This window comes from Balaenoptera borealis, assembly GCF_965194805.1.
Source record: "Balaenoptera borealis genome assembly, chromosome: 7".
Classification (NCBI taxonomy): Eukaryota; Metazoa; Chordata; class Mammalia; order Artiodactyla; family Balaenopteridae; genus Balaenoptera; species Balaenoptera borealis.
Window position 1 is genome coordinate 62,472,495 of NC_138864.1, and position 21,811 is coordinate 62,494,305.

At 37.2% G+C, this 21,811-nt stretch overlaps 1 protein-coding gene across 3 annotated transcripts in view; it reads left to right on the plus strand.

The window, feature by feature from the left end:
- The window catches only part of DGKB (diacylglycerol kinase beta), a 943,764-nt gene that overhangs the window by 889,807 nt on the left and 32,146 nt on the right, over positions 1 to 21,811 (plus strand). For all 3 annotated transcript variants that reach the window (XM_082398294.1, XM_082398295.1, XM_082398296.1), the window contains 2 exons: positions 11,464 to 11,584; positions 12,661 to 12,721. In XM_082398294.1, the coding sequence (XP_082254420.1) occupies positions 11,464 to 11,584; positions 12,661 to 12,721 (182 nt within the window). The remainder of the gene's footprint in view (positions 1 to 11,463; positions 11,585 to 12,660; positions 12,722 to 21,811) is intronic.

The window sequence follows — 21,811 nt, forward strand, 5'->3', positions numbered from 1 at the left end:
ATGTATGCATATGGCTGATTCACTTTGGTGTACAACAGAAACTAACACAGTATTGTGAAGCAGTTATACTCCAACAGAGATCTATTAAAGAAAAAATACTAGACTGTTTTTATTTTAAATGTTTGAAATGATTTTGAAAGATGCAAAGTGTATATATTTGCTCATATAGCCAAAAAAAAAAAAAAGTCAATGGCAAGGTTCAGGAATGGCTGAATCTAAGTGCTCAAACAATTTATTAACCAAAATGGCTCCTCCCATGTAGTGGCAAGTTGCCCTCTAGGAGTTCCAGACTTATGTTCATTTTTGAACCTACACTGAAATGTGAACTTCTGCTTTCCAAAGATTGTATTCAGTCTTTGTTTATGTTTCGCTCACCCACTGTATCCTTAGCACCCAGCTTAGCAACTGATATGTATGATTTTAATTTTTCTTTGACATTTTTTGTTTTGACATTTTTGTTTTTGTTATTCCTGAGATTATAATAAGCATGTGGTAAATAACAAATGTCTTATTTTCTAATATTCTACCCAGAGATCTAAGATATTGTATACTTTATTGTATACTTTGTCATCACTACTATTTTTATTTCAAAAATCATAAAGAATAACAGTTAAATTATTGTATTAACTTAATAGAGTAATAAAGATTTTTTTTTTTTAAAGATATTCTTTACAGTAGACTGCCCCTAACCCAGTTATGGTACAGCTTTGTTCTACAAACCAGTTCAATCCCACTGAATTTTTGGTTCTATGTGTCTTGCACCAGAAACATCGGGGCATCATCTCTTCATCCTCATTCCTTGTGGAAATAACACGAGTCTGGGTTTTACTTCTGCCCCTGGGTTTACAGTGAGCCCAGTCCTATCCCAAGAAGCCTGCAGAATGCTGACCTAGTTTCTCTGTCCCCCTTTGACTCTAAGGTGGAAATGCTCTTTGCTTCACCTTTTGGAAACTGAGGTTCAGGGGACTGACAGCGGTGTTGTGGGTAATAAAGTCTTGGATCTCTGACTCCAGAAATTCATGTTTTCTGCCAGACTCTCCCAAATTGTGGAAAGCTAACATGTTAGCTTTCAAGAAAGGTAAATCTTGGGTGCTTCACTTCTTGTCAGTGATGAGCATTCCGTAATGAAGAGTCCTCCTCTCACGTGGGTTCTCTCTAGACACCTGCTCTCTAATTCTTCCTTATTATTCTCATTCCTTGGCTTCAGAAATTTCTTCTTTTTATTGATGATCCTTGCAGAACAGAGTCTTTTTACTTGCAACTTAAATTAACATTCCATTATGAATCTGTTTAGTCCCAAATGCTAGTTTTATTGAATCCTTTGCTAAAAGAAAAAAAAAAAATAAGGAAAGAACTGAATATCTGAGTACAGCTCTGAGATTCTACCAAATAATTCAACTCTTTGACCTGATCCCCACATACTTCAAGCCCAAGAGTATGAATTTGTCAGTCCCGAATGAGTCCCTAGCCTCATTTCCCTTGCATACATTGGTCTGTTTCACACCTAGCGACCTTAGTTAGGTAGCCTACATCAGAGAGAAGTTGCGAATCCTTTTGTAACGTTTGCTCAGTAATATGTACCTTTCCACTGGATGGATGCATACCTACCAACTTGTCCAACAGAAGCCACTAGTAGGTATTCTTTGAAATGTGAATCTCAGCTATACAAATACTATTTGAGGAGTAGAACTTTCTAATAATATTTTTCCAGTGAAATTGATACTCATTCTGCATTTTTACCCAACTAAGAGAAAAAAAATGAATAGGAAGGTTCTGCACAGGAGCTTTAAACTATCGGGTAAAAGTGGCAATTGGTCCAAACACATTAAAATTCTATTTTCCTTTCCAAGTGTTTGCTGCAGATGACCCCCACTGATCTTAAATATATTTCTGTATCTGTAACTGAATAGAGGTTTTCCGTACAGCATGTTCTAATGGCACTCTGGCCTTTAGCCAACAAGGCACTGAATAAGGCTATTTTTAAAATACAGAAACTGGGAACAGCTGCAGCAATCAAATTTGATAAAAACAGAGAGGAACTTTGCTTTTTTTTTATGATTTGTCCAAGTTTAGACTTCTTTCATAGAACTGCTTTTGTTCAGTTGTACGAAGGGCTACAAGACCAATACAGTGAAGCCCTTTTAAATAAATAACTTTTAAAAGTATACTACTAAATAGAATAAATTTTCTTTGTACCAAGAGTATCAACACAGTAGTACTTTAAACTATTTTTTAAAAAGGATATATCTCTTACATGAGGAGGTAGGAGAAGAATGAGTTATATTCGTAAATTTTGTACTGTGAAAGAGGTTTTGGCTTCCACCACCCCCAAAGGCACTCCTTGAAAGGGGAGATAAAGTCCTGAGTTTCTCAGTTTGGAAATCTGAAAGTTTTCATTTGAACTTCTCTTACGTTCTCAAGTGTTGTTAGGGATGAACATACTTTGAATGTTCCATTTCTGCTTTTCATGTTACTATTAGTCATGAATGTTGTTGCTGTATTTCCTAAAAGATGAATTAGTATCAGTGTAGTTCTTTTATAAAGATAAAATGACATGCTTTTTAAAATGTAAAGAAAAACTTTTTCACAGAGACCTTTTGTACTTATTTGAATCCTTCAACATGTCTACAAACAAGGGCTTATTCTTTATTTTTTAAAAATTCAGGCTCTTTGGAAACTTGTCAGTACATGATTAATAAGCGTCATGAGGTGAATAGACACTGAAAATCTACGCAGTAGTAGGTTACAAGTTCTCTCTTCTGAGTGATTTCATGTGTGGAATGGATTTCTCTGCTAACTTCGTAATTGACATGACAAAGGATATTGTATTTCTTATAAGTATTTACAAATGGGATTAATTTTAAAATGCCATCCAAATAAAACTAGTTATGTCAACATTAATTCAATTTAGTAATCCAAGATGTAATATAATTCTTCTTCTGTAGCTATAAAGTCATGAAACAGAATTCTCTTACAGCATGAGAAAGAAAAGAGGGAGGATATGTACAAAACAGAAGAATTCAGGTGTGTTTAAATCTATACTAACTTGTTAACAGGTAGCCTGTTAGAGATGTTGGCCCATCTGTCTATAATCTACCATAAGCCTAAAAGAATGAAAAGCCAAATGAAGCAGTGTCTTCTCTGACTTGAATGAGTTAAGAAGCGTTCATCTTTAAGTGGCGAGGCAATGACGATGTTAAGTGTGTTTTAGTGCCCGAGGCCATCACACTTCCTGTCTCAGTCCTGCCCTCGTGCCCTGTCCACAGTTGTGGGGATTGGGGTGGAGTCCTTGCTCCTGCATAACATTAAAACTCCTTAAACCCACACTGTTCTCATCAGAAACTGGCACTCCTGTTGTGCAGAGCCTTGAACTCAGCAGGTTTTCAAGGGCTCTCTGGCAGGACACCAGATTTCAGGATATAATCCTATATTTTAACCGCTATCAAAAAGTTCCAAAGAAGATTACTTGGATTTCATTCTGTCTAGTCATGTAACCTCTTTTCTGAAGACAGACTGCCAGAAGAGTAGGATTTACTTCTGACCAGCAGTGCTTTTATGCAAATGGCCTGAGAAAGCACAGTAACCCCAGTATATTAGAGTTCCTCAGTCTCTTGCTAGGGGTATAATATATATATGTTACCAGGCATAATTGGATATCAAAACCAGCTCTTTTATACAAGACGAGTTTTAGTATAAATCACTATTCTTCACAATTATATTTTGTCTTTAATTTATAGCCTTAAGTTTATAAACGAGTTCAAATGTATTACCATGTTTTAAAAATTTTACCTTTTCACAAGTGTGTTTCATATTTTGTTGAAATTAAAATAAGGAGACAGTAAATCTATACTATTATATTCTGTAATACATTTCAAGAAAAAACTGGTTTTCATAGTGCTTCTGGAAGTTGAATATAAAGATCACATACATAGCCATATGTAAAATAATATTGGCACTGCCCTCTATTAAATTGGATTTTAAGTTGTTTTTTTAATTGTTGGAACTGCTTAATTCTTTTTTTTTTTTAAAGATGGTAGCCAATTCTTTTTTTTTTTTTTATTTTATTTATTTATTTATTTATTTATTTATTGGCTGCTTTGGGTCTTCTTTGCTGTGCGCAGGCTTTCTCTAGTTGTGGCGAGCGGGGCCCACCCTTCATTGCAATGCGCAGGCTTCTCATTGCAGTGGCTTCTCCTGCTGCAGAGCAAGGGCTCCAGGCGCGCAGGCTTCAGCAGTTGGGGCACATGGGCTCAGTAGTTGTGGCTCGCGGGCTCCAGAGCGCAGACTCAGCAGTTGTGGCGCACGGGCCTAGTTGCTCCGCGGCATGTGGGATCCTCCCGGACCAGGGCTCGAACCCGTGTCCCCTGCATTGGCAGGCAGATTTCTAACCACTGCACCACCAGGGAAGCCCTGGAACTGCTTAATTCTTAGGAGAGTAAGGATTGGTTGTGACTTTAGCCCCTTAGCAGGCATCAGTGTTATGATGCAGGATGCCCCTCTAGAAGTTACTCAGAATTTGCTGACATCAGCCTTCATTCATGAGCACAAGCTTTGTTTAGTGATGGCACTAATATGAGGAGACACGTGAAGTAGCTTGGTTTATGGAAGAGGGCAGGGGAGGCATGGTGCTGTGAAAACATCCCCTCACACACTAATGGCTCATTCACACAGAAAACAAGCGACAGCCTTCACTCCCTCCACAAAGCTTAACGAGAGCAAACTGACTCAAGATCCCAGAAGCAGCAGTGTTCAGAGTCACTGCTAGCTTGTGCTCATAAACTCTCTGCTTACATTTACTGATAATACACGTTGCCAGTTTTAATGGACTGCTGTGGGAAGTCTTTAAGCTGGCTCTTTATAGCCTTGTGAATGAAATGCGTACGATTTCTTGGGTTGTGTGTCCTGAGGTGAAGGTCATCTTTCAAGTATGCCATAACAAAGTGATTGCAGGCCCTGAACTACTTTGGTCACAATAGAGAGGTGTTGACAGTATGCCACACTATGATTTCTGGTCTTTACTTTTTTTTTGGATCCATTTAGGGAAGTTCAGAATTTTAGAATGAAAATACATGAAGTTATAGTCAGCTCTAGCTGGTTGTTTTTAAAAAACAGATGGCTTTAAAAGAGATGATGAAATCTATTCTTTAAAAGTCATTTTTAAAGTCAGGCATGTGATTCCGCTGTATATATATTTATGTATATACTCTTTATTTTTCAGATTTCAGCAAAGAATGGGATATTTCACACTGCTGGATTTTCCAAATAACTCTCCTTAATCCATTTGTACTACATTCTAAACTTTTTTGTTTTTATTTTCTGACTAGTTTGGATAGAAGTCCTTTCAAAAAGTATTTTGTGTTTCTCAGCCTTCTTATAGACTCTTCAGAGTATAATTCATACACATGACCTGGAGTAGTCATTGTGAATGTGAGTTTTATACTGTATTATAATTTGGTGACAGCATCTGAAATGATTTACTGGTGGGATTATTAATGGTACCATTTTAAAGTATCATATATTTCTTTGTAGTATTTTTTCTTTCAATTACTGATAACATTTAATTGGTTAGTTCTTACTGATGTCAATATGTACAATAACATGGATTTTGGAGTCAAGCAACCTAGCTGGACAACCAGATTTTCAACTATGTGTGAAGACTTGAACAGGTAGCATAGTTTCCTCATCAATAAAATGGGGAGAATAATACCAGCCTCAAGGAATTGTTGGGAGTCTTAAATGGAAAAAATGCCTGTAAATCCCTTAGCAGAGAGCCTGCTCACGGTAGGCGTACCATATATATAATCTCCATTTTCTTGATAGACCTGTAATTGTATAGTAGGTTCCCTGAGGTGCTAAAATTTTGTTTTAAATATACTTGTACTGTGAAACACAGAGTTCCTATTAATACATTTCTGCTTAGCTCTGTCCACTCGGGCCCTTTGCTAATTTCATTTTCTAACTTATGGAGGTAGGAGAAAACAGCTATTTATGTTCATGGGGAGTACATCTAAATTAAGAATCAATGGGCAGGGCTTCCCCGGTGGTGCAGTGGTTGGGAGTCCGGCTGCCAACGCAGGGGACATGGGTTTGAGCCCTGGTCCGGGAAGATCGTGGAGCAGCTGGGCCCATGCGCCACAGCTGCTGGTCCTGCACTCTAGAGCCCGCGAGCCGTAGCTGCTGAAGCCCGCACGCCTAGAGCCCGTGCTCTGCAGCAAGAGAAGCCACCGCAATGAGAAGCCCGCGCACCGCAACGAAGAGCAGACCCCACTCACCGCAACTAGAGAAAGCCCGCGCCCAGCGACGAAGACCCAACGCAGCCAAAAATAAATAAATAAATTTATTAAAAAAAAAAAATCAACGGGCAATAGTTGGACATGTTAGAAAAGAATCCTTGAAGCATTTGCTTTGGTGGAGGAATTTCATACATCCCTTGGCTTTTTAAAAGTTTATTCTGGATCCTCAGGCATGTTTCAAATGTCTGCTAGATAAAACAAGCATCACTGGAAGGCATGTAATCTTCCCACAATCAGAAGGTACAACTCTATAGCTAGCTTCGTCTCGCCCTGGCCAAATAAGGACTTCATTGTTGGTGATATAATTAGCAATTTAGGTGATGACAAAATGTCCTTGCTGAGTCAATCAATGACTGTGCCCCAGGACATAGCTGCCCCCTGTGTTGCAGCGTGTTGCTGGACTCCATGCATGAAGGAGGATGTCCTGCCCTGCCTCCACCCCATTCCTCTCCCTTCAGTACACACTATATTCAACGAAATGCCAAAATGCTACAACCCACATTCAGTCTGTGTTTGTAATGCATCCTCTTCTGTTCCCTACATATGGCAGTCTGAAACAATTACATAATGAGACATATTATCAGGGTATAACTGTCAAAAATGAAGAGCCTAAGCTATGAATAAATATTATCCATTTATTAGCTGTTCTGCTCCTGTGTTCTCAAATCTGTACTGCACCCGTGACTTTCAGATTTTACGTTCATACCCCTGATTCCCTGTGTAACACTAATGCAGCACTTACAATGCTCAGGAAAAGATATCCAAAGTCATAAGGCAAATTAAACTCTAAAGTGGAGTTTCTTATCATTTTTGAGTTGCGGTCCTCTTTGCCAGTCTGGTGAAATCTACTGACTCTTCTCAGAGTAATGTTTTAAAATTCACAAAAAAATATGCAGGATTACAAAGGAAATCAATTATATTGAAATGTTGTTAAGGTTTTGATTTAGTAATATATGTGCTTCTTTTCAAAATATTTTTATTGGAGTATAGTTGATTTACAGTGGTATACAGCAAAGTGAATCAGTTATACATACACATATATCCACTCTTTTTTAGATTCTTTTCCCATATTAATAAATTACCTTTAGAAATCTAGGAGGGGCTCAATAATTATTAAGGTATCAGTAAAGATTAGTATAAATAGAATTTTGAAATATTGCAACAACTGTAATGTGATATGGAAATATCTATGATATCGGTCAGTGACAAAGTCAGAGATATTTCTACTATGACTGTGGTTTATTGCCTAAATTTATAATTGAAAGAAGTGCTTAATTTCAATTACATGTTAGTGAAAAAGTTACATTCTTCTGCATTCAGAGTCACTGCCCCGTGTTAAGAATCTTGCTCTACTATATGCCAGTTTTGGTTATTTCATTAAGTTTCTTCCCTCTGAAGTACCTCTTCTAGACTCTCTATTTTAAATATGAAAATACCAAATTTGGCAGATTCTCTTGCCTCTGTTGTACCCCTGGAGCAATTTGGAAAGATATGCTAACTCTTTCAGAAACGTACTATTTTTCCCCTTCAGAAGTATATCTCATATCATTAATTGATCAAAAGCACTGTCTTCCTTGGAATAGACACACTTCCCAATATCAGGAGGTCAGGCTTTCTCAGTGCTCAGCGCATGACTCCCCCAGGGGGAGCTCTCACCTGCATCTCCTGGCCCAGATGCAACTTCTGCCTTCCTACCTATGATTCGTCTTTCACACGCAAGAAAGCCAACCAGATGCAATGACTGAGCATAATGCTGAATGTTCAGCTGCTCTAGTTTCTTTTGTAACCAAGTTACTTAGAAACTTTGGTATTACATGATTGATAACAAACTGATTATAAGAAACCCCACAGTACATGAGTGTGGTGAGATGCCATGGTTGAGAGCAGCTCTTTTACGCACCAATACACACACTGAGGAATGAGTGCTCGGACATTATGTCTTTCAGGCCACTGTGATGCCATTAGGATTTATAGTGGCAGTACTAAAGTGAAAAAGTCAGTGGCCCAAAATAGTTAATGTTTCTCTTAGGCAGAGTTTGGCACTTTCTGTCTAAAGGTCCAAATAATAAATATTGCAGGTTTTCTGGGCCATGTGATTTCTGCTGCAGCCACTCTCTTCCGCCATTGTAGTGTGAAAGCAGACATAGACAAAACCTAAACGAATGAGTGAGTGGCTGTGTCCCAATAAAAACTAATTTGTGATTGGTGACATTTGAATTTAATATATCTTCAGATGTCACAATATGTCATTTAAAATTTTTTTCTATCTGTAAACATGTAAAAACCATTCTTAACTTGCAAGCCATACAAAAACAGGCAGTGGGCTGGATTCGGTTCATGGGCTGTAGTTCACCAATCCTACTTTTAAGTAGGAAAGCAATAGCCAGGTAACAGACCAATTAAGGAGGTGAATCTGGTTGGTTATGACATCCTAAGGGACCTGCACTTAAAGTAAATTTTAGCTAGAATGTGACGTGAGGAAGTCTTTGATGTTTCTAGATGATACCACATGTAGAAACAGAATTCAAAATTGTATAGAAATTATCTTTGTCTGAAATCAGTCAGGACCCTGACCTCAAAGACAATATGTAAGAGGCAGCAATTGTATACAGACATTGCAGGCTTCTGTATAAAAAAATGTCGAAGTGTTTATGGGAGCAAATTTATGCAGCACAAATTAGAATTTCTTTTTTTTTCTGAATACTTAATTAGAAAGAATATGGTATTTATTTACTTTGACCAGAGCTAGTAAATAGACCACCATTTCTCTACAGTTCTTTGTGTTAGCAAGAACATGAAAGTTTGAAAGCCTAGGTCTTCTAAATCTGTAAGAAATGTCTTCATTACCAATTATTAATGGTAGAATTGATTTTCATGGCATTTTTGCAGGGAGAAAAACAAAGACAAATTAAAAGAAAGAAAAAAATCAGAAGGAGGGTGGTAGACAGTAGCAATATGGTGTGGGTGTAGACAATCCCTGTGATTCATGGAGAAGTTAAGGCTTATACAGATTAACTCTCTTGTGAGAAAGTATTTCGTTTCTTGTAGAATAGTTTCCATCACCCAGATCCTTACAGAAATCAGCATAACATTTCACCTATTTAAGAATCAAGCAGTGGAAGATATGTAATACTAAATATGAACTTCACTTTTGTGGTGGTTGTTGTTTTATAAATATCACCAGACACACATCTGGGGTTTTAGCGCTTGCCACAGTGCAGTTTGCCGGTTGACATGTATCTAAAAAATGCGTATATTAACACCCAGGCTATAGAGCCAAGCACATTTTAGTGCCGGCTACAGCCGAAAGAATATGTTTCCATTCCTTGTCCATCTGTTCTTGGCAACATAAATTTAAACTAGAAACACAGAATAAGTTTCATGAGAAATAAGTCTAAATAGGGTTTAGAACAGCAAGGTGAATGTTCTCGGTTATTAGGACTTGTTAACATTTGATCTGGTAGCTGGCTGATCGTGTCCACGTGAAGAAATCTCATGCTGCAGCTAGAGCTTAAAGTTTAAAAAATAATAGTTTTTCTAAAATCAGTTCTCTTCAAAAAACATACAGTGGATTGGTTACACTTTTTGTTTTCAGGGCCTATATAAAATTTGCCAAAGATCATGGGCCTAGCAAACTTTGAGATTTCAAAGTGCTGTTCACCACGCATTTGAACAACGCTGAAAATATATCGTTTATTTTTCTGAACTTCGTGCTAAAATGGATTCATTAGCGGGGAATGAGGGCTTTCTGTACAAAATGGAGTACATACAACACACACATGCTGGTTTTTCTTCAAGTGCACCCTCAGCTACGACTAGCTATTACATGGTTATCTGTATAATCATCATGCCCTACCCTATGCCGCTCTATGCCACCCCCTCCAGCTTTTGTTGCTACTAAAACAATATTAAACAATTTATTGACATTTGAAAATACATGGGATTACGTGAAAATATCAGTATAGAAAAGGACCATATATGTGCACCTAGAATTTTACCTTCAAATCAAAGGTTCAGGCATTCTGAGCCAGATAAGTAAGCGAACGGGCTGTGTGCTGAGACTGCGCTCTGTCGGCGTTTACTGACGTGAGTACTTGCTCTGCTTTCCTGCTGAGTGAAAGTGTTCAGGTTGAAAAGGGACTTTGGAGCTCACACAGAACACTCTTACTCCCAAAATAAGAAATATTTCTATAAGTTTTAAAAGTATCTCTCTTTGGTGTGGCTCGTTTATCAAATACAGCATTGTGGTTATGCCTCAGAGTGATTGGATTCAAATTTTGGCTCTGTCACTTCCTATGTATGTTAATATGAATAAATTAGCTTCTCTAATTTTTAGCTTCTCTATCTGTAAATTCTAATAATCATATTTGTCTTCAACTGGTTTTGCGGGGGGGAGCAAGGGAGGTGATATACAGAGAGTGACTAGTCCAGTGACAGGCACTTAGGAAACACTCGACAAGCAATATGTAATGCTATTAGCCTCTTTTTACTGTACTCTGGTAAAAAAAAAAAAATTATGATTGTATTGTGCTAATTATCTAACCTACTCCCAAGTAGAATGTGGTAGCACATTCCTTATCATTAAAAAAAAAAAATTTCTGTTTTCAAGTTCAAGAAAAACTTGACATCCTGCTCAAGTTTACTTACGACTTTGGACAATTCACTCAATGATTTAGGGCCTCAAGTCTTATCTTTAAGTTGAGAAACTTTAATTCCATGATCTCTAAGGTCTTTTTTTCGAGTAATTTAACAAAATCATGTTTGACAGCATATCCTCATACTTTATTTATAGTATTGAAATGTGTATTTGCTGCCAAATGTCTGATGTGGGATGTAAAATGTTCCATATATACATGTGGAATAACGTTAAGTTTGTTGATGTTAAAAACTACTGGTATATTTTTTGGCATTATTTGGCTCAGAATCCATTCTTCCCGTTCTGTTTTAGAATAAGCTGACAGCACATCTTTTTCCACAGCACCTCAGGGTCTGGTTAAACTGAGAGTTTCAAAAGTAGGCCATCTTTTCGTTACTTTTAGTAGAGTATCCAAGACAGAGAAGCTTTCTTTGTGAAGTAGCTTTCATTTTTCATTTCCATAACACCCAATGACATGAAATTGTGCACATATGCATAGGCACTGTAATTTACAAGGTTTCTGTTTTCTTTCAGATCTGAGTGATCAGCTGCTGGAGGTGGTTGGCTTGGAAGGAGCCATGGAGATGGGGCAAATATACACAGGACTGAAAAGTGCTGGGCGGCGGCTGGCTCAGTGCTCCTCTGTGGTCATCAGGTAGCTCTTTCTCTATAATTGAGAAAGGAGGTTGGCATGGCATAACTACAAATTAATTAAAGCCATACAAGACTCTGATAACCATGTTTGTTTTATCTGTGCCTCAAGTTATCAGTGATTAATGCTGATATATTTCAAAATAATGAAAATGGACAGTATTTACAAAGTTTTGGTTCACTATTACTTACCATGTCCATTGGAATTGGATTCTCTTTTGTTGAGACCGTGAATACAATTCTAACATACAAATTCTAACCCCTCTAATCTGGCTCACACTCCGTTTAATTTACTGAAGCATCAAAATATCTACTGGGCAAATTACCCAATGAAAACACTGTTGACGCACCGTTAACTTACATTCTTTCATGGACTAAAGTCTACCATTGCTTCTATAAATTAAATAATGGATTATTATAAAGTAGGATTTTATATGTGTATTACATTTAAATCTTTAAAAAAAATTTTTTTCAAAATTTTACCTGTAGAGAAAAGGTCTATTTTTACCCTAACGTGAAACCACAGATTATAGCACAGATATAATTGGTGTTATATATATGAAAGTTGATACTGGAAAATCTGAGGTGTCAAACACTTTTTCTCCAAGTTTGCAATGTGGATTTGCATGAAAACAAGGGAAGCCCTTTTGGCTGTAGGAATTCTGATTGTGGCATTAAACATAAACCCTACATTTGTCTTTTGGCATCCAGAATTTTTGTTTATATCACGACAGTTACCAGGAAGCTCTTAACATTCCTGTAACTAAGATACCTTTCAAAGTATTCATTAATATCAAGAGTTGAAGTTCCAGGACTTCCCTGGTGGTCCAGTGGTTAAGACTCCGATCTTCCGATGCAGGGGGTGCGGGTTTGATCCCTGGTTGGGGAACTATAGTCCCACATGCCACGTGGTGTGGCAAAAAAAAAAAAAGTTGAAGTTCCTTTCAAAGAGATAACTTGAGAGCAGAGCCCAGCTATTACCATATTTGCATTCCCTGGTCTCATAATTTTTTATGGGACATATAGTCTGTTGTATCAAGTATTTCCATGTTAAACTTAAAATGAAATATTTTTCCCCAGGACTAGCAAGTCTCTGCCAATGCAGATCGATGGGGAACCATGGATGCAGACCCCATGCACCGTGAGTACAGAGTAATTAAAATGCTATGTCACTTTCAATGTTGCTTCCCAGATACTATATATTCCCATAACTAACTAATCACATACTCCTATAAGTAAATAATCACAATACCTAAGCTTTGGACCTATCACCCAGTACCGTTTTTTTTTTTTTTTTTTTTAATGTGACAGAGCCAATGCGTTCAGGTTTTAGGCATTATATGCCCTTGGCAATGATTAGTATTTGAATGTTTGTGTTAGCAAAAGTATAATCTTTGGATACCGTAGATCAATTATAAACTCTGGAACTAAACAAGATTGATAAAGTTTCTCTTAACCTTTCTTGTACTTATTTCAGAACGCCTTATAGGAAAAGTATTTATGGGATCTTCAAACATAATTCTCCCTGAATTTATTACCCATCTGTTCTTTTGCCTCCATTTGGGGATTTGAGGTCTTCCTTCTCTATAGAAAAGCTACCACTGTAGTTGTTCTCTGCATAACGAGATATTATTTAACTCAGACATTTAGATCTCCCTAAATTTCATTTGTATAGTGAACATTTTATTGCATTTCAGTAATATGCTAGGCACTTCTCTTGGCACTAAGAATAGAAACCTGATCAATAATAAAACATTGGAATAATAGAACATGGAATAGAATGTATTCCATAATATAATTGTCCTCAAGGAACTTACATTCTGATAATAAGAGATTAAATAAATTAATAAATATAAACAAACAGATGCATAATCAATATAACTTTTGATTACTAGAGTTATGAAAAATGACAGAGAGGAACTGGGTGGAGTATGAAGAGTACTACTTTAGATGAGTGAGTCTGGGAGGCCTTTTTGAAAGAAGGGTCAAAAGCTCAGTATGTTAAACAGTAAGAAGGATGATGGAACCAAAGTTTTTAGAGGTTGGGTGAGAGTGTAAGAGGTAAAGTAGAAAAGATGGGCAGGGGACAGATCAAGTAGAAAAAATGATGGTAAAGAATTAGCATCTGATTCTAAGTGCAATAGGAAACTATTGAAAGATTTAAACACTCTTCTCAGGGAGAAGGGAAATTTAGCCCCTGTGCCATGTTTTAAATCAAGAAGGATTCATGGCAATAAAAATATCGAATATTTATTAAGCTTTTAGTTTGTGCCACATAGTTTGAGACACTTTGACCTGTATTGACAAATTTAATTCTCACAGAAATCCTATAATAAGCTTCATTTTGTGGATAAAGGCAGACAAAGGTTAAATAGTTTGCCTGATTCCAACCAGATAGTAAGTGGCAGGGTAGAACTTGAAACGCAGGTAACCGGGCTCCACTGTCTGCACTCTTCATGGCTACTCCCCACCCTGGCTCTCCACCTGAGAAGGCCCCAGGCCATCCCTGTGACCCTCCGCTCCAGAGTATGACCTTTGATAAATCACTTACTGCCTCTCCCTAGCTTTAAAAAGTCTGTATCTATTAAAACGTAATTAGTGCATTATAATACTTGTAGCTTATTTCACACAAGCTCTTCTGATGACTCTTTCGTTAACTTTTCTCTCAGCGAGTAACAGGATATTCATTTCACCTATTAATTATCATGATCTAAACAATTGTGAAATTAATAATTTTTATATAACGACTATTTAGTTTTCTCTCCGTGTAAACTCTCTTATTCATTTAAAACATTTATTGCAGTCAACACAGTGGACCAAGAACTGTACTAGACTCTGGCTCATTATTGTTATTTCACATTCTGGCATACTCTTCTTTTCCTAGAACCACATGGAGATCTGAACTTTAAATTTCACTTTAACTAAAGAGAATATTTAGTATTCATAGCGTTGGTATGGTTGAACTTAAGAGTGTTCTTTGCTTCAACTGAATAACACGTTTCTCTTACAGAACATAAAAATGGTAGAATGTTAAAATTCTTCGCTGAATTTAAATATCCATAAGCTGATACTCAATTTATGAAGAAATTGCTCTAGATATAATTTTAGAGCACAGCAGAAGTTCTGCTTTTCTTTAAGTGGAATATATAAAATAGAAAAGCACGTGATAAGTGGGTCTTGATTCTTACATCAATTAATATTTGTTTAAGAATCAGAGTAATATAAATTCTGAAGATAGGTGTGTTGATGGTTGCATGACAGTGTGAATGTACTTATGCCATTGAACTGTATACTTAAAAATGGTGAAAATGGTAAATTCTATGTTACATATATTTTATCACAATAAAAAAAGTAATTGAAAAAAAATTAAGGTAATATTTACTTACAAATTTCACTAATCCTAAGTTCCAATTACCAGGAAAAACAAAAACCAAAAAGCTTAAAACTGTCTCTTCACATGTTGTAATTATTTTTATGACCTTTTCAATTATCTCACTATAAAGTAGTCAACAGAAACTTGTTAGATACTCCTCTGTTCACAGTTTTGTAATAGTCACTGAGTTAACAGAGAATGGATTTTAACCATTTAACAATTAGCAATGTTAATAAGCATAACAAACTAAAGACACAATTAATTCTAGAAGACATTATATTGAAACAGTTCATGAAGAGCCTTTCTTTAGGGTGGACTCCAGAGCCTAACTCTATTCCCCTTCCTATCTTCCTCCCCATTCTTTCCTCCTGACCACTTCGAACATACTGACTCTGCTGTCCGTATGTTCCCATTGTGGGGAGAAAAAACTGAGCAGCTTAGGGAGGAGACAAGGAAGAGCAGTAATATATGGGAGGTCATACACTAGGTCGGATTTCATTTTGTATCTGCACACCCAGCCCTCCCACCCCAATTTATTCTGAGTGATGGGTGTCTAGTAAAGTTTCGTTAAGTGAGGAGTGACCATACTAAGCCTCAAATTCAGTGTAACCAAAATGAACGCATCATGTACCTCCTTCCATCTCCTCTCTACCCACCATATAATGACTTTTTCTTACATTCCAAAATTCCTGCTCCTCCCTTTACCATATTGAGTTAGTGGAGCCCAGTGTTTCCCAAGCTAGAAATCTGAGAGCCATCCTATACTTCTCTCCATACCCTAAAATTCACTAACTGTGCCCAGTTGATAATATGTCATATTTCTGGACTCTTTTCTTTTAATCCCTACCACCATTGTCCTAGATTTGGCCCATTTCATTTCTCCTCACTCTCAGCAATAGACACATCAATCTTTCCCCATCCCCATTTTTTTTTTTTCTATTTAGATCCATCCTTCACTCTTCTACCAAAATGCTCACTATAAAATGCTAATCTCACCACGACACTCTTCCAATTAAAACATTTAATTTCTTTCTATCTGATGAAATATAGTTTGAATCGGGCTTCCTGTTTCACTGCTATCATCGCTTACTTCTTTTTCATATTTTCATATACTTTCCTCTTGCCCAAATAAACCTTTCTCCTTCTTTAGTTGAGTTACACAACTCATCTTTTGAGACTCATTTCATGCTGCCACTCCTCCATAAATTCTGTTTTGAATATCACCCCTCCCTTCACTCTATCCCGTCCCTGACCCCAACTAGTCTAAAAGCTCAGCCCCAGTGCTTCATAGCTTTATCAAAGAACTAACTACGTTAAATTGAAGTTATCGGCTTTTCTGACTAGCTTCTGGGTAGACGTAAGCTTATTAAGGTCAGGCACTATGATTTTAGCCATCCCTGTACCTGCAGAGCATAGCACTGTGCCTCCCACATCGTTAGGCTGCCAACACCATGTGCATTTTGAATTTGTGAGTTTCTTAAATAATTCTTGGGGTAGTATAATAATTTTAAAAAATGCCTTCTACTAAATCTTTCACTGAACATAATGTAGGTTGGCTAGCAATTCATTCACATATTTTTCATATATACATACATGTAAAAGTTATTTTGAGTTATCTTTATTCATTACATTCTCAAAGCAAAGAATTTTGAATGTATCGGAGAAGAAATACTTTCTCAACATTAAAAGATTTAATCTCTCTGTTTCCTGAAATAGGACGATTAAACTTTTGGGCCACTTCCCTCTGCATTATCAATTATGTATTCATTTTACACATTGTATAGGCTACATTCTGTTAATACATTGAAATAGTCATGTACTAGTTGTTACTTGTGTTACTTTTATGAAAAGTAATGCCAAACAGGTTGTAATGCAATATCACTCTGGCTGCTTTGTCTATGATTAAGTCAGAAAAGATTCCTGAAACTTTCTTCCATGTGGTAGAGAATGGGAGGGAAGTCATGAACAGATCATAAGCTAAATGGTGAAATGACCACAGGTAAAATATGAAAGTGATAGCTGAAGTCAAGACAACTTCTGGAAGGCATTTACATGTGTTTTGGTCTCTCTTTGCCTGTTTTAAATACCTTCCTTGGTATAATACTTCTCAGGACTCTGACCCACTTGCCCAGTCTCAGCCTCTAGTATTAAATACCTTCAACACTCAACTCAGCCCTGAGCTGGTAATTAGCCAATCCCCGCCAAGCCTGGTAGTCTTACTGCTTTAAGTGTGATCCCTAGTATTCTTGGGACAGATACTTGGTCGTTTAGTGCCCTAAGAGCCACTGCCTCCTTCAGTCCCCATTTCCACTGAGTGGACCATTCTATAAGATGCTGCTTTCTGACTTGCCTGCCACTTTCCTTCTCTGGCTCTAGCTTCTAGTTGATTCAGACATCGGCTAGTTGCCTAGCTTTTGCTCGTACCCTCTCTTAGGAAGGCTGGATCTTTTTCCCATGGCCCTAGACACTGCAGTTACTTGGAGTTTATCTTCATTTTGACGCTCGTTTTTGCAAAGCGAATATATTCAGCACAGCTTTAAAATGTAAGCTCTTTCAAAAGAGGAACAGTGTTTCAGGGCCTATTAAATTTTTACTTATGTGTTTGTTGTAATCATTTAAAATAATCATAATTGTAAAGTGTTATTTAATCTTAAATCATTTGCTGAAATACAATTTAATCTCAGGACATTAAGATAGAAAATAAACATTTTATAAATGTAAGATCTTCCAGTCCCAGGAATTTAGTGATATGTAGAGGAAGGCTAACTGAATTTACAAAACACTGAGATGTCGTTGAGATGTTTGGAAGAAACCATGGTAATAATGCTTAACAATATTTAGCATCATTCATGATATACCAGTTTCTGTTCTGTATATTCATATTTATTTTTATTTAATCCTCAAAACAACCCTAAGAAGTCAGTAAAGTTATTATGACTCCCATATCATAAATTAAAAAAAAAAACAACCTTGAAGCAGATAAGCCAAGCATCTTGACCAAGGCCACACAGTTAGAGGTAGTCAGTGGGCTCTAATGCCTTTTCCCTTAATTATGATGCTTTGTTGCCTCACTCAGTGGCTTGTACTTGTAATCAGTTACAACTCTATCAGTTATAACAGAATTCAGTTCTTTTTCACCTTATTTACATTTTTTCTCTTTACTTAATACATTATTTTCCTTCCCAGTATAGCCAAAGCCATCCATCACATTGCCAGAATTACTACTGAACAACATAACTATGATCAGCCAACTCCCTGATCTCAAAGTTCATCGCCTCCTCATTTCACACAGCATAGAGTTCAATATCCTTGTCATGGCATTAAATCATTCTCCCAAGGCTTCCATCAGCCAACCATGCTTCATAGGGACCACTCTCCAAAGGCTTTCTACTCATACTGCTTAATTATGTACCTGCAATCTCCATCCCCTATTTTGTGGTTTAGAAATAGACACATTTTTCTGGCCTTCAAGCAGGCTCCCAGGAAATCTGTGGTTTCTTCCAGCAGTTCTGTAGGACCCATGGTTTGCATTTCTTTCATTTAATCTTACCTACGGTTTATTATTTTGCCTGAATTAATTATCCTGTGCTGTTGGGATATATATATATATTTATAAGTTACTTCAAAATCTTTCTGGAAAGTGATGGGATATAAATACATATATACTAAAAATAAAATAAAATCCCTTCCTTCAATGCCAAGCTTAGCAACAATTTCCTCACAAAACCTTTTAACTCCCCATCTGTGTGAAATAACTGCCTGATCCTTTGTACTCCTGTGACTCTCTGTTAATATCTTCTTAATGCCATCCCAGTGCACAGCTTTGTATTTCAGCAATGCATGTATGTGTCCAGCTCTTCTGACTTAATTGTAAACATTTTATGATTTCATCCTTAATTCCTCATCATACCTCACATAGTGTCTTTTACATAATACGGTTTCAGATGAGAAGTCCACATGTGAATCATTGCTCTGCAATATGTAATGCATCATTTTTCTCAGGCTGCTTTCAGGAATGTTTCCCTCTGTCTTTACTTTTCAGTACTTTGATTTTGATGAGTGGGCATGGATTTCTTTAAGCTTATTCTGTTTTAGTTTCTCTGAACTTCATGAATCTGTAGGTTTATGTCTTTTGCCCAATTGGGAAGTTTTCAGCCATTATTTCTTCAAATACTGATTTAAGCACCACAGTCTTTCTCCTTTCCTTCTAAACTCTGATGACATGTTTTAGATATTTCTGTAGTATCCCAATATCTGAGTCTCAGTTAATTTTTTCTTTCCTCTTTGTTCTTTCTATTGCTCATATTGGATAATATCTATTCATCTATATTCAAGCTCGCTGACTTTTTCCTCTCTTATCTCCATGCTGTTCTTGAGCCCATGCAGTTAACTTTTATTTTGGTCGTTGAGTTTTTCCGTTGTAAAATTTTCAATTGGTTCCTTTTTTTTTTTCATATCCTCTATTTCTCAGCTGACCGTCTCTATCTTACCTTTCATTTCAAGAGTGTGTGCCATTACTTCTTGGAGCATGGTTGTAGTTGCCGCTGTAGATTTCTTGTCTGGTAATTCCAACACTTTTATCATCTCAGAGGTTGCATCACTGGCTGTCTTTCCCCTTGGGAGTTTTTGAGATTTTTCCTGGATCATCATGTATTGAAAAATGTTGGATTGTATCCTAAAAATGATACAATCATGTTATTAGACTCTAGGTGTTGTTTAATTCTTGTGGGGAATGTTGATTTGTTATTGTTGCTATTTCAGCAGGTAACTGACCCGGTTAGTTTCAGGCCACAAATCCAGATCTGCTGCCTGTGAGCTGTGGTTCTAATGTCAGTTCAATTTTCAAAGTTTTTGCAGTGTTATTTAGATTTATGCTACATGTACAAGATCCACAGGCTTATCTGGAACCTGGGTGGTGGTCTACCCCCTAATTCAGTTCTCTACATTGTCAGTATGCTTCATAAGGTCAAATCTGTGCATACACTGCTCAGGGGTAAACTCAGGAGATCACATACAACTTTAAGAGATAGTCTTTTTGAGGCCCTCTCCACTCTAGGATCTCCCTGATGTTTTTTGACTCCCAGGGCTCCTCTGACTAGAAACAGAAGGCTTTCATTTCTCTGAACTACCATGTACTTCTTCATATAGTATCTGCTTCCAGGGCCCTGTGGTAAGGGGATGAAGAGAGAAAAAAATCAGCAGGTATTTGCCCATGCTTTTGGGACCGTAGTTTCACTGACCAGAGAGAAGGGCTTTCCTTCAGTGGAGTTGTAGGCACCTGCCACTGCTATGGAATTGCCAGGGGACCGGGATGGGAGAGATTGGGGTGGCGGGGGGAGGGGGAGATGACACAAGATACTTCTCTCACACTCTCTGACCTCTCCCTGTATGTCCTTCATTTCCTACCCCAGAAACACAGGGCTTTTCTTGGAGCTTTCCATCTGTACTTGGTGTACTGTTCCAGGTTTTGAGCTGCCTTTAATTCCAGACTGGGGAATATGAGAAGGGAGAAAAAACAGGAAGGTCATCACTGGCTCAGTGGCACTTCATGCTCTGGTTTCCTTCCCCAATCTACGTGCTGTCATTTGCTTTTCACCAATCCTCAGTTAGCTGCTCCGTGCATTCTGTGCCGGGTTGGTAGTTGCCTTCAGCGGGAGAGACAGGGTAGCATGTGCTTACTTCTTCTTGACTAGAACTGAAAACACCACCACTCTCCTTAGATTTTGTATATGGCCATTTTGAGATCTGCATGAATAGTCCCCATCAGATTGGTATATTATTAGCCAGAAGTACTTATCTGCCAACTTACAGATTTCACAGTACAGTCCCCATTTACATATATTTTACAGAAATTCTAAATAAGTCTGAGAACTGCTCTAAACCTTGAATTATAAATCTTATCCATTTTGAGAAAACTTCATTAATTTTTTCCCATTTTTGTGTCCTGCATTTAGGCAGTTGAGACTACATTTACCTTGTTATTTGAGTGAAAATAATTGACCAAAAAGGCAGAGATTCTCTACTCACCTATAAAGATAAAGTTAAGTTTTATGTATTTCTCTAGGCAGTAATGATGTGGATGACCACACGAGATGTTTTTTTAGATTACTTTGTCTGTAGGCAAACATTTTAAGAGTATTGCAAGTAAGTTATGTGATTATATGGGAGGCTTTTAGACTGTGGAGGTGAGGTTAGGTGAACGTTCAAGGTCATGAAGCAAAGAGTTATAAAACTGGGACTGTTTCTAACTTGTTTTTCTACTCCCAAACCTGTCATCAGTTCATTAGGCTTATTTGCCTAAGGATGAAAAGTTGAGAGAGAAGAAAATACAAGGTCTCTGAAATTTTCTGTGATGCATAGCAGTGAGCGTAAAACAGGCAGCCAGGCAGTGAGACTTTCTCGGGCAGCTCTAACCACAGCAAACCAAGCATAGGGCACTTACAGTTGAGAAGCAAATTAAGCAATTTTAAGAAAGAGATTGTTTTAACAGCCCTTTCAACTCACTTGTAAAGCTGAATATCATGAAAATTCTTTCTGCTTGGGAATACCATTTGAATGAGAATTTCCCATGATATTATATTGGGAAGTACAAGGATATCAGACAGATTACTTGTTTTCGTAGTTTATATGCTTACATCTCTCTTGATTACTAAAGATACAGTAAATACTTTTAAAGGCAAATTGTGGCTAGAACAATGTTTCCTGAAAAGAAGCTACTAAATCCTAAATATAAACAGAACATTAAAAGATTTATGGGGAGAATGGGAAATTTAAGAAGTAGGAAAATAGCTAGAATTTGCTTATCTTTATGGCAGGTGGGTCTCCTTATACCTACTACCTGGATTAACTGATCACAGA